The sequence below is a fragment of the Momordica charantia genome, assembly GCF_013281855.1.
Source record: "Momordica charantia cultivar OHB3-1 chromosome 4 unlocalized genomic scaffold, Mcharantia_2.0 BLBB01000004.1, whole genome shotgun sequence".
Lineage (NCBI taxonomy): Eukaryota > Viridiplantae > Streptophyta > Magnoliopsida > Cucurbitales > Cucurbitaceae > Momordica > Momordica charantia.
Genome location: NW_028275162.1, coordinates 18,683,942 through 18,698,199, shown reverse-complemented (window position 1 = coordinate 18,698,199; position 14,258 = coordinate 18,683,942). Strand labels below are relative to the sequence as shown.

General features: G+C 33.5%; 2 protein-coding genes across 3 annotated transcripts; one reads left to right on the top strand and one right to left on the bottom strand.

Annotated features, from left to right (window-relative positions):
* The first annotated feature begins 4,063 nt into the window (after window positions 1-4,063).
* LOC148211975 (uncharacterized) lies at window positions 4,064-4,879 on the top strand. Its single transcript, XM_088122969.1, has 2 exons — window positions 4,064-4,072; window positions 4,166-4,879. The coding sequence occupies exons 1-2, from the start codon at window positions 4,064-4,066 to the stop codon at window positions 4,877-4,879; spliced, it is 723 nt and encodes a 240-aa protein (XP_087979095.1).
* Window positions 4,880-8,175: 3,296 nt separating this feature from the next.
* Window positions 8,176-12,408, bottom strand: LOC111025204 (DNA double-strand break repair protein). 2 transcript variants are annotated; one of them, XM_088122687.1, is made up of 4 exons: window positions 12,107-12,408; window positions 8,945-9,481; window positions 8,637-8,779; window positions 8,176-8,510 (listed from the first exon to the last, which is right to left on the bottom strand). In XM_088122687.1, exons 2-4 carry the CDS (start codon window positions 9,469-9,471, stop codon window positions 8,395-8,397), a joined length of 786 nt encoding a protein of 261 aa, XP_087978813.1. In that variant the 5' UTR covers window positions 9,472-9,481; window positions 12,107-12,408; the 3' UTR covers window positions 8,176-8,394. The 2 variants fall into 2 exon arrangements, with proteins under 2 accessions (XP_087978813.1, XP_087978814.1); XM_088122688.1 differs by having other exon boundaries at window positions 12,126-12,408.
* Between the last annotated feature and the right edge of the window lie 1,850 nt (window positions 12,409-14,258).

The following is a 14,258-nucleotide window of genomic DNA, read 5'->3' as shown; positions in this document are numbered from 1 at the left end:
GGGACCGTCGGTTACACCCTGTAATCTCGGGACTGACGGTTACACCCGATAATCACGCCGCTGACAGTAGCTCACATCGGCCCCCACCGAGCTTCCCGGTAGGTCGGACCTCGGCCAGGTTCACCTCGGCCCTCATACTTAGTATCTGTCAACGCTAGTGGTGGTGATCTCGGCGGTCCGAGCTGGGGCATGACTCATGGTCACCTTGGGGCACCAATGGCTGTCCTCCACGTGTCCAGGGTATTCTTTCCCCCAAACAACATGTTCAAACGAAATCCCTAAAATCTCTCCACAAACTAGCAAGATGATCTCGACTTGATATTGAAACCACCATAACTACCAATTCTACATAATCCCTAAAATCTTTCCACAAACCATCAAGATGATCTCGACTTAATGTTGAAACCACCAAATCTACATAATGAAACCACCAAATCTATCTATATCATTCAAACTATTTTAAAATATTATTAATTTCTTTTTAACAAACATAACTAATGGACTAATAAATTATACTGCATTCAGCAATCTTAAATACGGTGTCTCTTTAATATTCTTACACAAAGTTTCATCAATCCCCACCCATTTTTTGTTACATTGTTTGAGGAATTAAACCAATCAACGTGGGAACACTATGCAATCATTCCTAACCACAGTTTTACATGATGGAAGCTGGAAGGAGCAGGACAATCATCAAAGGTTCAGTACCGAACACATTTTAATTCCATTTAATTCCACCCTACAACAATTCAGTGAACGTATCTCTAGAGATCTTCGTTTTCCAAAAAGAAAAAAAATTACACGACTTTCACTGTTCAAAAGTGGTGCTGACAAGTCGATAATTATGAGGCTGTCAGTAGATAGGGACATGACGTGGGCCATATCCCTTTTGTCGAATGTCATGTGTAGCGACTGCTACATAGTTGTGGATACTGACCCCGTATATAACACCATCTACGGGGACATTGGAAGTGCAGACGCCGCTCAGAATACACCATAACGACTACTGCATAGTTGGCTTGAATGTCTACCTCCTATTGCCTTGTCTTTAACCATATCTATAGGGGGAAGAGGACGAGTCTCATTGGACTATAAAACGCTAAAGAATTACCCAAAATAAAGAAGACATGGAATGATTAAACTACGGCTTTTGAAATGAATACATCAAGATTTTGAAATAATGTTTACTGAGAAAGGGAAGTGAGGAAGTTCCTATCCTATCTCACAAAATAAGCAAGATATGTCAATATAACTGGGTAGATATAGGATTCTACAGAGTAGATGACCGATTGGGTTATCCTTGTCAAAAATAGTTGTAGATATTATCTTTGAACATTGGCTATATAAAACCAATATTCATCAATATTCATGACTAATAACTTTAGACAACAATAAAAGACACTAAATCATCAGTCAAATTTAAGATAATGCATCATATTAGTATAAACAAGTAGAGAGTAAGAGCATGAATAAAACTAATGGTTGTAATCCTCACTAAATACAACCAACGCAAATATTTCAAATAAATACAAAGTTGAACATATTCTTAGTGACCATGAAAACAAATAGCCCCTCACCGTTGAACATATTCCTCAGTAAATAAATCTTCTTTACACAATATAGGCAGTAAATAAATATAAAGAGCCTCATCACCGTTTTATGTCTCTTTGATATTCTTTAATAACAATACTTCCGATGTTATTAAAAAAATTTTGCAATCTAATCTACACGGCAATCTAATTTTATTAATATTTTTATTATTTATTATTGCAATATAAATTATATTTTGCAATATAATCTCTCCCAACCGACCATATCTAAAGGTGTCCTACAAAATTAGTTGCGTCCAACAAAATCCCTTGAATATGGAACGTTGGCAACAGATTAAGAAACATACAATTATTTAAACCTCATTTATTTAAACAACATTCAAAATCGGAGATACCCTTAGGCGGATTACAAACCCAATCCTAACCTCCGTCCCCACAATTTTCAGATGGATGTGTGGATTGGGGATTCCCCATTATTATGGGGAAATTTGTTTTATGAGAGACAATTGCCATGGTCCAGAGTTTCAACAATTGACAACAATTATCCCCTCAAGTAGGTGGACAATGTTGGTGTAGCTGTGTACAAGGAAACGTTTGGCTCATTAAAGTTAAGGAGGAATTTCTTTTAACTCTATGAGAAATATAAAAAAAATAAAAATAAAAAAACAATAATGAGTTATCAAATATTTAATGGTATTCCGTATTTAGGAGGAAGTTTCTCCTTAACTTTAAGGAGCCAAGTTTTTTCCGTGTGTAAAATGCAGAGGTACGGGGAAGTGAAAGAGGAAGGGATGGGGTCAACATTGTCATCAAAGCCCCAGCCGAAGAAGTATAGACCTAAGCTTGGGTCTGGCCCATGTCCAGCGACTCTAAGATATTGTTTGGTGTCGACCCAACCTCCAGTAGCCAAGCCCATTACTCAACCCATAGATTGACTCATTAGATCAAAGATTGAATCGAGCTTGTGTTGACCCATTGAATTGGTTATCCTTTATTATTGGATAATTGTTTTGTAATTATTTTTCGACTAAAATATTTTAAATTTTTTTAAAAACCAAAATTTATTAAAGTTCAATAGATTGATATTTTTCAAATTTAATTTAATCTCAAATACTTCAAAAATTTTGTTACTTTCCTCCCGATAAAATTATTAACATTGTGTGTTATCTTTTATTCTTGTATTTTTTTTAATAAACATTTCATTAGTTTTTTCACCTTCATGTATGTTTTATTAGGTATAACTATAAATGTAATGTATAAACCAGTTAATGGATGAATCGAGCTCGACTCAGCCAATTAAATGTAAGAGGAAATCTATTTAATGAGTCATTTTAGAAACTATATTTCACAAATAACTTAAGTTTTCAAATTTGTACTTTGATTCTCATATTTTAAATTTTCATTAATTTTAAAATTACCCTCAATTATTACTGTTTTTTTTATTAAATTTATTTTTTATTTAAATGATTAGATTTATTTTTATCACTTTTTTACATATTTGGATTTCAAATATTTGACCTAACCTAAAAAATCTCATATTTTTCTCATATTACAATTAATACAAAATCCTTCCTTTTGTAATCAAAATTTAAAAAATTCCTGTGACCGAATTTTTTTTTTCGCAATAGTATGATAAATATATACTCTTCTAAATGGTTATATAATATATATTTTTTTATTGTTATATACTATTACATTAAAGAATATATTCCAACTACAATTATATAATATATTTTTATCTCATAATTTATTGTACGATAAACATATACTCTTCCAAAAGTTATATAATGTATAACATTTAGTGGTATATACTCAAATATTTTAGATTATTTAATATATAACTTTTGGTGGTATATACTAAAATATTAGGTTATATAATATATACCTTGAAGTATTGTGTCATATATTCAAAATCTAATCAACCCCCTAACACGATTTTTATGATTTGGAAAAAAAATACCAATGAAAAACTGTTGTCTTCTATGTGGGCGTGGTGGTGTTTGAGGGATTTTAGTTTTCAAATTAGAGATTTTAAGGATTCCAAGGATTTCAAAACAAAAAATATGGATTTTATGAAAGATGGCCGCACGATTTTAGGGATTTCAAAACAAATATTAGAAAACTGACCAAATTCTAAATTTATTCCATATTTGATTTTTTATCCTCATTTAACATATATTAGAAAGGACCGATGAGTAATTTTCCTAATTAATTCCACCTATAATGTGTCAATCTCTAAACAATAATGTAAATTGTTAAAAAGTTAAGTTCATTATGTAATTTGAATCCTCAAATAGACTAGTTATGTATTAATCCTGATAATCTACTTTTAATACACGTTAAATAAGGATAAAAAATCAAATCAAATATATAATAAATTTAGAATTTTGGCAGTTTCCTAATTTTTTTGTTTTGAAATCCCTAAAATCGTGCGGGCATGTTTCACGAAATCTCTAAAATCCCTAATTTGAAAACATAAAATCGTGTTAGGGAGTTGATTAGATTTAGGATATATGGCACAAGTATATATTGTATAACCTAATATTATATTATATAACCTAAATATTTGAGTATATACCACTAAAAGCTATAAATTATATAACTTTTTGAAGTAGTATATAATTAATCCAGAAGAAAAGGAGTTAGCAGTGGTTACCTGTTGGGCCATCTGGTGTGACCGAAATTCGATTTTAAGGGGAAAGCAGATTTCTTCACCTGAAACAAAATGTGAGTGGATCAGGGCTTATCTTCAAGATTATTTGCAAGCACGGACTACCTCTTCAGCATCGAGGCAACATGCCAGTAATTCTCACCATAGTCAGATTTGGAACCCTCCAAGTACAGGCTATCTGAAGCTTAACACTGACGCTGCATTTAGGGATTCATCTTCGGGCTTGGGGTTTCTTTTACGGGGTTCTGATGGAGCTGTGATGGTGGCCAAATCCGTGTATGTTCCTTATTCATTACCTCCTCTTCTGGCTGAAATTAAAGGGATTCTTGAAGGATTTAAGTATGCCCAAACTATTTATTGTACCCGGCTTAAAGTGGAATCAGACTCCCTCTTGGCAATCCGATTGATTAAGAATAAAATCCACACCCTTGGAGATGAGCTTAATTGGGTGTGGGAAGCAAGAGCGCTTGCTTCCTCTTTCGATTCCATCTTTTTCGGGCATGTCTCTCGGCACTGCACCAAACCTGCTCATCTTTTTGGCACAAAGAGGGGTTTTGCTTACCGCCTCATCTTTTTGGTTGTTAAACTACCCATCATGGCTTTTAGACTCTGTAATGGAAGATTCTCCATCAAACTATGCCAAAGTGGCTTAATTTAATACATTTTCCTTTAAAAAAAAACTATAAATTATATAACTTTTTGAAGTAGTATATATTATATATACGGTAAATTATGGAGTAAAAATATATTACATAATGGTAGTTGGAATATATTCTATAACATAATAGTATATAATAATAAAAAGTATATATTATATAACCATGAATATATGTTTATCATATTGCAAAAAAAAAACATGAAAAAGATGTCGGAAAAAAGTACAAGTTCGGTGAGAGGAATTTTTTTAATCTTTATTACAGAGGGATGGTATTAATTGTGGTATTTGAAAAATATGATATTTTTTTTTTTAAGTTGGATCAAGTGAAAAAAATTTCTTAACTCCAAATATAGAAAAAAGTTATAAAAATCAAATGTGATCATTTAAATAGAAAACAAATTAAATCAAATAAAACAATAATAATTGAGTGCAATCAAATTAATGCCAACTTTAAAATCTGAGAATCTAAATATGTAAAAATTTGAAAATCTATTTGTGAAATATAGGTTTTAAAATGACCCATTAAATATGTTTTCTCATGTTTGTTTGACTTTGAGCTTAGACTAGACATTGATTAAAGCTTGGGCTAACCTTTGAACCTTGGGCCCTTTGATAAGTTTGAGATGATGGAAAGAGATAAGATTACGGTTAAAAAGAAAAACACCAGAAATAAAAGAATAGCCATATTTAATAGTGCGGATAAATGACAAAATTTTAGATATTGCAAATATGACCTGAGATATTTGAGTATTCTAATAGGACCAAAATATCCCTAAATAAGGGAATCCTAGATCCCATAATTCAAAATTCAAAAGTAGATAAATGCCCATAACTAAATCTTGAAAAATAAAAGTGGCTATGAAAAAGTGCTCAAAATTAGATATAAACAAGTCCCTTAAAAATTGAATATTTTCCAAACTTTTATAAACCTTTTTTTCTCTAAAATAAAAGGGGTTAAAAAAATGAGCTCAAAATTAGTATTATGTAATTCAAATTCAAACATTTATTGATGTTCGTTGTCTTAAATGTTAATAGTTATTCGTACAATTAGAAACAATGGATTTGTTGGTTCCTTGATTTCTTAATAGTGTTAAGTTACATTTATTGTAAAAATAATAATAATAACAATAATATGGTTGATTTTCTAATAGTATTAATGTTATAGTCACTACCTAAAATTTAATATACAACAAGTTTCTTCACAACCAAATGTAATAAAGTCGAACAAATGACCAATATAAAAGTAATATAGTGTTAATATTGTTTCTCTACTACCTGTTTGTTTGCCTCTGTTATTTTTTTTTTTTTTTTTTTTTTGGTGTTCATGAGTAAATATTACTCTCTTCTACCAAGTAATGCCTTTAGCCTAGATTATATTTGTACTAAAATATCTTTTTTTAAGTGTTGTTGATCTGTTTTGTAGTTGGGAATTTTTTTTTTTTCTTTTTCCTTTTTCTATCTTCAATAGTATCTTCCAAGTCTAGAATACTCATCAAATAAACCCAATGAATGTGGGCGAATTTCAGACATTCACATAAATGCAAAAGCCGTTCAAAAAAGCCTATAAACTAAAAATTCGTGTTAGAGTAGAGGATTTGAACCACGCATATGAAGTCTGAAATCAATGCAACAACTCCTTCAATTCGATATTTTAGTGTGCAAGTTTACACAACACTAAACTTCCATCTTTTTTATTGAATCTGAAAAAGTAATTCTACTATCTCTCTCTACTTTTTACACATTACAAAATGATAACTAGAGAGAACAAAACCGAAACGTTATAAAGATCCAACTACCTCACTTGGATAGTTTGCTTGTGCACTTCTAATGAAGCTGCCAAAAGATTCGAAAGGATAAACCAACTCAAGTCGGAAACTAAGGCAATGCGAGAAGCCAACTATCTCAAAAGCATACATAGTATACATACATTGTAAAGCTCTTTTCTAACTTCGAACAAAATGGATGAAAAATTAAGATCAAGCACAGAATGAAAAAAGGATTAGAAGCATAATCAAATCATTCCATTTAATATTCAGATTACATTTACGCATAAGATTCATAAATGCATGTTATGTTTACTTAACCCGTTACTTCTTTTTTGGCAGCGTGCTTTGAAATTTGCAAACTTTGAAATCAAATAAATCTTATCTTATTCAAAGGAAAAAAAAATAATATACATCATTGTTCATGGTTGTTAGAACTTATTCTATAATCACTAATTTTTCCATTTTGAATTTCCATTCAGATTTGAACAGGTCAAAAAACATGCCATATGGATACCAGTAGATACAAAGTTCTAACTTTAGCATGATCACTGAGTAACTATAAGACAACAGCTGGCACCGAACCCATCTCTCTAAACGTTTAGGATGCAAAAACTAATTTTTCAATAAAGCTAAACTAATAGTCTAACTAATACCACAAGCTTCCTAACTAATCTACTGCTCCACAAGGTCTCCCACACTACTTAGCAGTTATGGCTAAAAATGCAGAGAAAATCATCTTTGGTGACAGGCCTAACATCATCAGCTGCTCAAGAGTAACTGAACAAATCAGGATCTAAGAACTTGGAAACCCTTACACAGATCTCTCTCCCTCATGAGCACTTATAGATAGTCAGCAGTAGACACTATTTCTAGAAGTTTTGATCAGTTGAGGTAGAAAAGTATTTCAATCGTGAAATGAGAATCATCAAAATTAAGATAGAGGGCATTCAACCAACTGATCAGACTAGGAATTTAAGAACTATGTTGAACATCTAATGAAGTATATCAGAGAATGCCTTTCCTTCAAACAAAAGCTCCTAATGCTCAACAGTCAACACAGCGGGATCTGACCAATATAGGGTTCATGACTCCAAATAAGCAACTGAATCCCTCAATGCATGTCTATATTGTCATATAACTCACCACATCGCCATAATGTATCAAAGAGTGCTTGTAATGCTCAACCCAACTGCATACCACTCAAAACCCCCAATAATATAGGCTTCTCCCCAGGCCAAGGCACTGGATCCCACAATACATGCGTATATTCTGAAAAAAACTGAATATAGGTATCATGAGAATCACAATACGTCCCCCACAATATATTTTCATCACAATACTTGTCACCAGAATCAAATTTCTCCACCGACATTTATTCTGATAATTTGACTGCTCAGTAACCATCATACCTCACATGTATATGTACATATTTTATTTTATGAAAAATGATTAGTTGAAAAACGTTGGACTGTTATTCCCAACCCGCAGTCTATTCTGTATTTTTTCTGCTACTAGAGCCACTAAATAAACTAGAATAAAAAGAACCGATATTATAATGCAATGGAAAGTAGAACTTTAGTCACATAGAGTAAAATGTACTTGAAAGGCAGCTCAGTTACAATCTTAACTGGTTGATACTTCACACCATTATAATGGTACTTTTCATAAGCAGCTTCTCCTCCAAAAAAAAGTAACGATGCTAGACCAGATAGGAACTCCAATGAAGGAGATCTAAGAGAAATTTGAAACTTAACGTCGCCCACGCTTCTCATATGGTGCCCAAGAACTACCATAGCTATTACCATAGGCACCACCTGCATATCTCATTTCAGGACTTCTGTTCAAGATTCCATAACCCTCAGCACCTAAAAAGGTATAACAGAAGCTTAAAACCAACTAGCCACTGTTCTTGCAAGAAACCAGACGTCCACATGTTGATAATAATTTTGTTAGAGGAAAGAAAAGAAAAATAAGTGAAAGACAGAAATAACCTAATCCCCTTGCTCTCTCTATGTTGAGCTTCTCTGCTCGCAGTTTCTCTATTTCACGAGCCATGGAAACAAGGTTCTTCTCCATTGCTTGCTTTTGTTCAATTTGTTCTTCATTAGCTTTCTTTTCATATTCATAAGCCCTCCTAAAAACATTGTGCACGATCAATTCAATCATGGAATAGACTAATTAATACGGTCTTGAAGTTTACCTTGTACTTGTCCTAGTATGCAGTACCAAATCTTAACTAGAAAAAGAACAAAACATGGACTAGGATCCAACACCAATCAATAAAAATTCCATTTCAAACCTGGCCTCAATAAGCTCCTTGTGCAATCCATCCATATCAGCTCTCATAGCATTTAGCTGCTGATTTTCAGCTTGCAACCGAGTAACATCCTTCGTGAGGCTTTGGACTTGAGCAGACAAATCCTGCCTCAAAGTATTCAATTTCTGAATCTCAGCTCTTAATTGCAGAACCTCAGACTTTAAAGGCTCAGAAGCACGAAGCTCAGCTTCTAGCTTCAAACCTCTTTCAAGCAACTCCCTGGATTGTGCTTCTTTCTCAGACAGAATTTTGGGTATAGCCTGGTTCAACCGGTGAATTTCTTCTTTTGCAGCTGATAATTCCCTTTGAAGTATTGTATTATCATCAATAACCATGCGGTTATCAGAAATAATTCTCCCCATTTCCCTACGTTGCAATTCAAGTTCCTCTTCCAAAGCTGCAGGATGAATAGGTAGGGGTGCTGGCACTCGGTCTATGTAGGGTCTAGGGGCATCACGGGAAACTCGGTAACCATCAATGTGGCGGGATGATCGATTTCTCCCTGCCATACTCAAGATCCTGCAGAAATGATGTAATAATTACCTAATGGTGGTAGCACATTTTTTTTCTTTTTTTTTTATAAGAAACCAACCAAATCTTATAAACAAAAGAACAACCTAAGGACAAGGGACAAGACATCCCCTTCCAAAAGGGAGCCTCCGAGAGGATAGCTCTCCAATCTTGCTAAAACATAGACTATAATTACAAAAAAAAAATTCTATTCGTATGACACCACCAAGAAGCATTGATATGACCACTATTACAAAAAGACTCAAAAGATTTAGTCTTGTCCTCCGAAGATCAATGATTTCTTTCTAGCCATAGGTCCCACAAAAGAGCTTTAAAGGTGCAATCCCATAACGCTTTGAACTTTCCTTTAAAGGACCAACCAAGGCAACACTCAATCATCCAATCTTCAACACGTTTAGGCAAGCATATAGCAATGTCGAAAACTTGAAAAGTGCGGCCCTTTTGCAGCAAAGAGACCGTGAATGAAAAGATGATCTATGTTTTCAGCTGCCCCCAAACAAAGACAGCAAGCCGAGGGGGAGAGAGTTCGGTCTGGGTATCTAACTTGCAATCTCTCATGCGTATTCAAGGACCTAAGGGCAACTTACCAAAGGAACACTCTAAATTTCTTATAAGTGTGATGTGATTCTTCCAGATTCCGTTAATCAACGGGGAATTCAGCTTTTAAGGGGCGCTCCTCAATTGCAGAAAGGTCGACTTTGTAGAAAACTTTCCATCCTTCTCTAGCGACCAGACAATTTTATTTCGCCTCTCCTAACACAACTAGATCCAAAGACTGAACCAAATTGGCCCAATTGGCCAATTCCCTCTCAAAAAGACCTCTAAGGAAACCCAGATCCCAAGCATTCTGCTCTGCGTTCCAGCACTCAACGATGGAGTCCCCTTGATTCAAAGAGACAGCAAAGATATCTAGGAAGACTTGTGCAAGGGGAGATTCACTTACCCAATTATCGAGCAAGAACCGAATTCTCCTGTCTTGACCAGCCTTAAACGTCATGAACTTTTGGAATAGAGCATTATTCTTGGCTATATCAAACCAAGATCCTCCCCTAGCTATCCCTTTAGGCAGGTTTGGCAACCACCCAAAAGAAGCTAACCCTATATAATACTAACAATAACTATTTTCCATGAAGCGATCTCTTTTTGGATAAAACGCCATAGCCATTTAAGTAAAAGAGCATTATTCTTATGCATGAAAGCACCAATGCTCAGACCGCCAAACTGAATAAGGAGGGAGGTTTATTCCCAATTCACCAAATCCCTACAATGATGCAAAGAGCCGCCTGCCCAAAAGAAACCTCTAACTACCTTATCCAATATCCACAATACTCATTGGGGCTTTAAGGAGAGACAAGTAGAAGATTAGTAAGCTATTCAAGATGGATTCAGTCAAGGTCAACTGACCTCCTTTGCATAGGAGGAGCTTCTTCCACTTACTTAATTTTTGGGTGAACTTCTCCGCCATAGTGCGCCAAAAGCAATCTTCCGATGGTCTCCTCCGAGAGGAAGGCCCAAGTAGTTGAAAGGCAGAGATTCAACTCTACACCCTAATCAAGCAGTCTTACGAGCCACTATACTTCCAGAGAGTGAAAGCACATTTTTCATTTGAACCAAGCAAAACTCAAATGTCAAGTAATGAAGTATGATCTTTCGAGCCCACAACAAAGCACCTAATGTAGAAATAGCTTCTGGAAGTTCTATGCTATTCTGGCACTTCTGAAAATTCATGCACGCCAAACTAGTCCATCACTTGGTTTAAGACACTTCTTATCTCCCCAGAACAACACGGCGCAGTTCAATCACTAAATGGACATTGAATATGTCGAAACTAACTTCCATTCCACTGAACCTTGCTGCCTTAATTCCAAAAATGCTCTCTTCTTTAGAAGCTTCCTGGTCGGTCACAAATATCTCTGACATAAGCACCAAGGTCTCACGTACATATGTTATTCATGGAAAACAAATGACTACCTAATCTCATAATCCAAGGCCTTAGGTCCACAACCAGATGAATAATAACCTTAGTATAGATTATATGACTAAAAGAATGATAGTAAATTATCGATGCCCTTCATTATTCTACCTCATGAAGAGAATTTCTCAATACGGGTGTTCAAAAAACCCAACAACCCGATGAACACAAAAATTATAGATTGGGTTGGGTCGGGTGGGGCCAACCCGAATTGCCATGTATGGAGCCGACAGACCCGAATTCGAGGACTAACCCAATCCTTGCAAAAGCAATAAGAAATTCGATATAGAATATTATTTCAAGTGCTACATGATACGATTGATTAGCTGAGGTTTCAAAATCTAAAATTGGTTCATTAGAACCCATCATTCAAACACAAGCTGCAGCCTATATTTCTACCAATGTAATCCTATTATTAATGGGCAAATCTGTTTGGAAACAGAGCTCTTTTATTGCGGAATTAGACCTGATATTAACATTGCTTATCTGTCAGTCGAGTCGGGTCTGCTTTTTCAACCCAAAATTTTCGGGTTGAATTAATTTAAAAAAAAAACCTGCACTGTATCGTCCGGGTAATACCTACTGATTCAGTTTGAAAGAATTAAGTAATAATAGGGGGTAATAGCTACTGATTAACTCACCGGCGACGACTTTCTTCACTGGCGACCGGCGGATCGGCTTCACGGCGGGGACGAGGTTACGGGCGGACTTGCTTCACGGGCAACGAAGGACCTATGCTGCGACGAGGCTACGGGCGGTCAGCGGATCTGCTTCACCAGCGATGAAAGAGCTGCTGCAACGGGCCGGCGACGGACGTAGGATATGGTACACGGCGGGGATTCAAGAGGAAGAAGAGGGAGGAGAAAATTGAAGATTGAGACTTGAGAGGGAAGAGAATGGGGAAGAGAAGAGACTTTGAAAGATCCAGAAGATGAATATGAAAACCCTAAATTGATATTAAATGAACCGTTGAGATTAAAACAAAATGGAAGGTTGAGATTGAAGGTAAATATATTATTATATATATATCTTTTTTCAGAATTATAACTAAAAATATACATATATTAGATATAGATTCGGGTCGGATTGGTAGAGTGAACCCGCAACCCGATCCGACCCGGTCAGGTTGTTGTGTCTTTTTTTTTTTTTTTTTTTTGGGGTTTTATAATTGATGTACATTTTTTGTACGAGTAGTTTAGTGGTGTTGAAATTTGCTTTCGGTGGTTTCCCAGCTATAATGTCTGTTCTTTTGCTTTATTGGGTTTCAATAATTTTGGAACCACATTGTCAGATTTTTCAGTTAACTTTTTTTTTTTAATCTCTTATACAAATTACTGAACTATAATTTTGATTATAGTTGATTACCAATTTAGGTTTCCATTGTTTCTAATATATATATATTTGGTACCATGTGCCTTGTACATTTGTGTCTCTAATATGATAGAGTTTATAATTTTATTAATAATGAAAGTTAATTCATCTTATTTTCATTCATAAAATTTTAAATCTTTTACGTTAACAAAAAAAAAAGTATCAAACACACCTTCTTTCTTTTTTTAGTACAACATGTGGGGTGGGGGATCGAACTCACAACCTTTTAGTTGGAGTTATATGCCAATTATCGCTTATCTATGCTTGTTTTGACATCAATACACACATTCTTGAAGATAGAATTATCTTGTTAGACAAAAATAATAATTTAATTTTATTAAAGTAAAATTATAACTATACAAACTTAGGAATTACAATATAGCTTTAATATATAAATTTTGTGTCGACTTGAACTTAACTATGTCTTAACTCTTAAGTTTTTTTTTTTAAAACAAAAAATGATAGAGAACTCAAAATAAAGATAAAGTGTAGCTCAAAGTATTGGTAAAAAATTATAGAAGAAAATGCCTATTTATACTGGTAGATGATGGAAAGTTACAAATACTTTAGAATTATAAAACTTTTAAAATTCTATTATCAATTATTATGAGTGAAAATAATAAAGCTATTCATAAATTAAATATAACAACCTTTTACGTACTCTAATTTGTTAGACTTCATGTTGTCCTAAACAAAAATAAACTTTTTAAATTTCACAATTGTTAGGGTTGATATATACTATTTATAATTTATTAATTAATCTAGAATAAAATACCTATCTATATCAATAGAAGATGAAAATTTACAAACTCTTGAAATTCTATTATTAGTTATTATTAATGAAATAATTAAGCTCTTCCTAGATTAAAAAACTTTTTACATATTCTAATTTTCTAGATTATCTGTTATCCTAAAAAATAAACTTTTTAGATTTCATGCAATTGTTATATATGTTGACACTTATTATTTAAAATTTGGTAACTAATTTACTATTTACCATTACTTTTCTATGGCATGTTTTATAAATTTATAAATTTAAAAAAGATTGTAATAGTCTAAATTTCTTATAAAATTGGAAGCTATAAGACATTTGAGTTACCAAATTAAAAATAAAATATATATGCACAAAAATTTTAAATAAAATAACATAAGAATGCTAATTATAATAAATATTAACAAATATAAAATAATAATATATCAATTATAAAATAACAGAAACAGAACAATAGTAACAAAACAAAAAAAAAAGTTAAAAACTAAATTAATACACATATCTTTGGAGATAAAAGTAAAATTATAAAAGTAAAATTATAATCATACAAACTTACAAATCAAGATACAACGTTTCGATATATAAATTTTCGTTACAACTTGAACGTATCATGTATGTCTTGAATTGCTTTCAAGATTAGAGAGATTTTG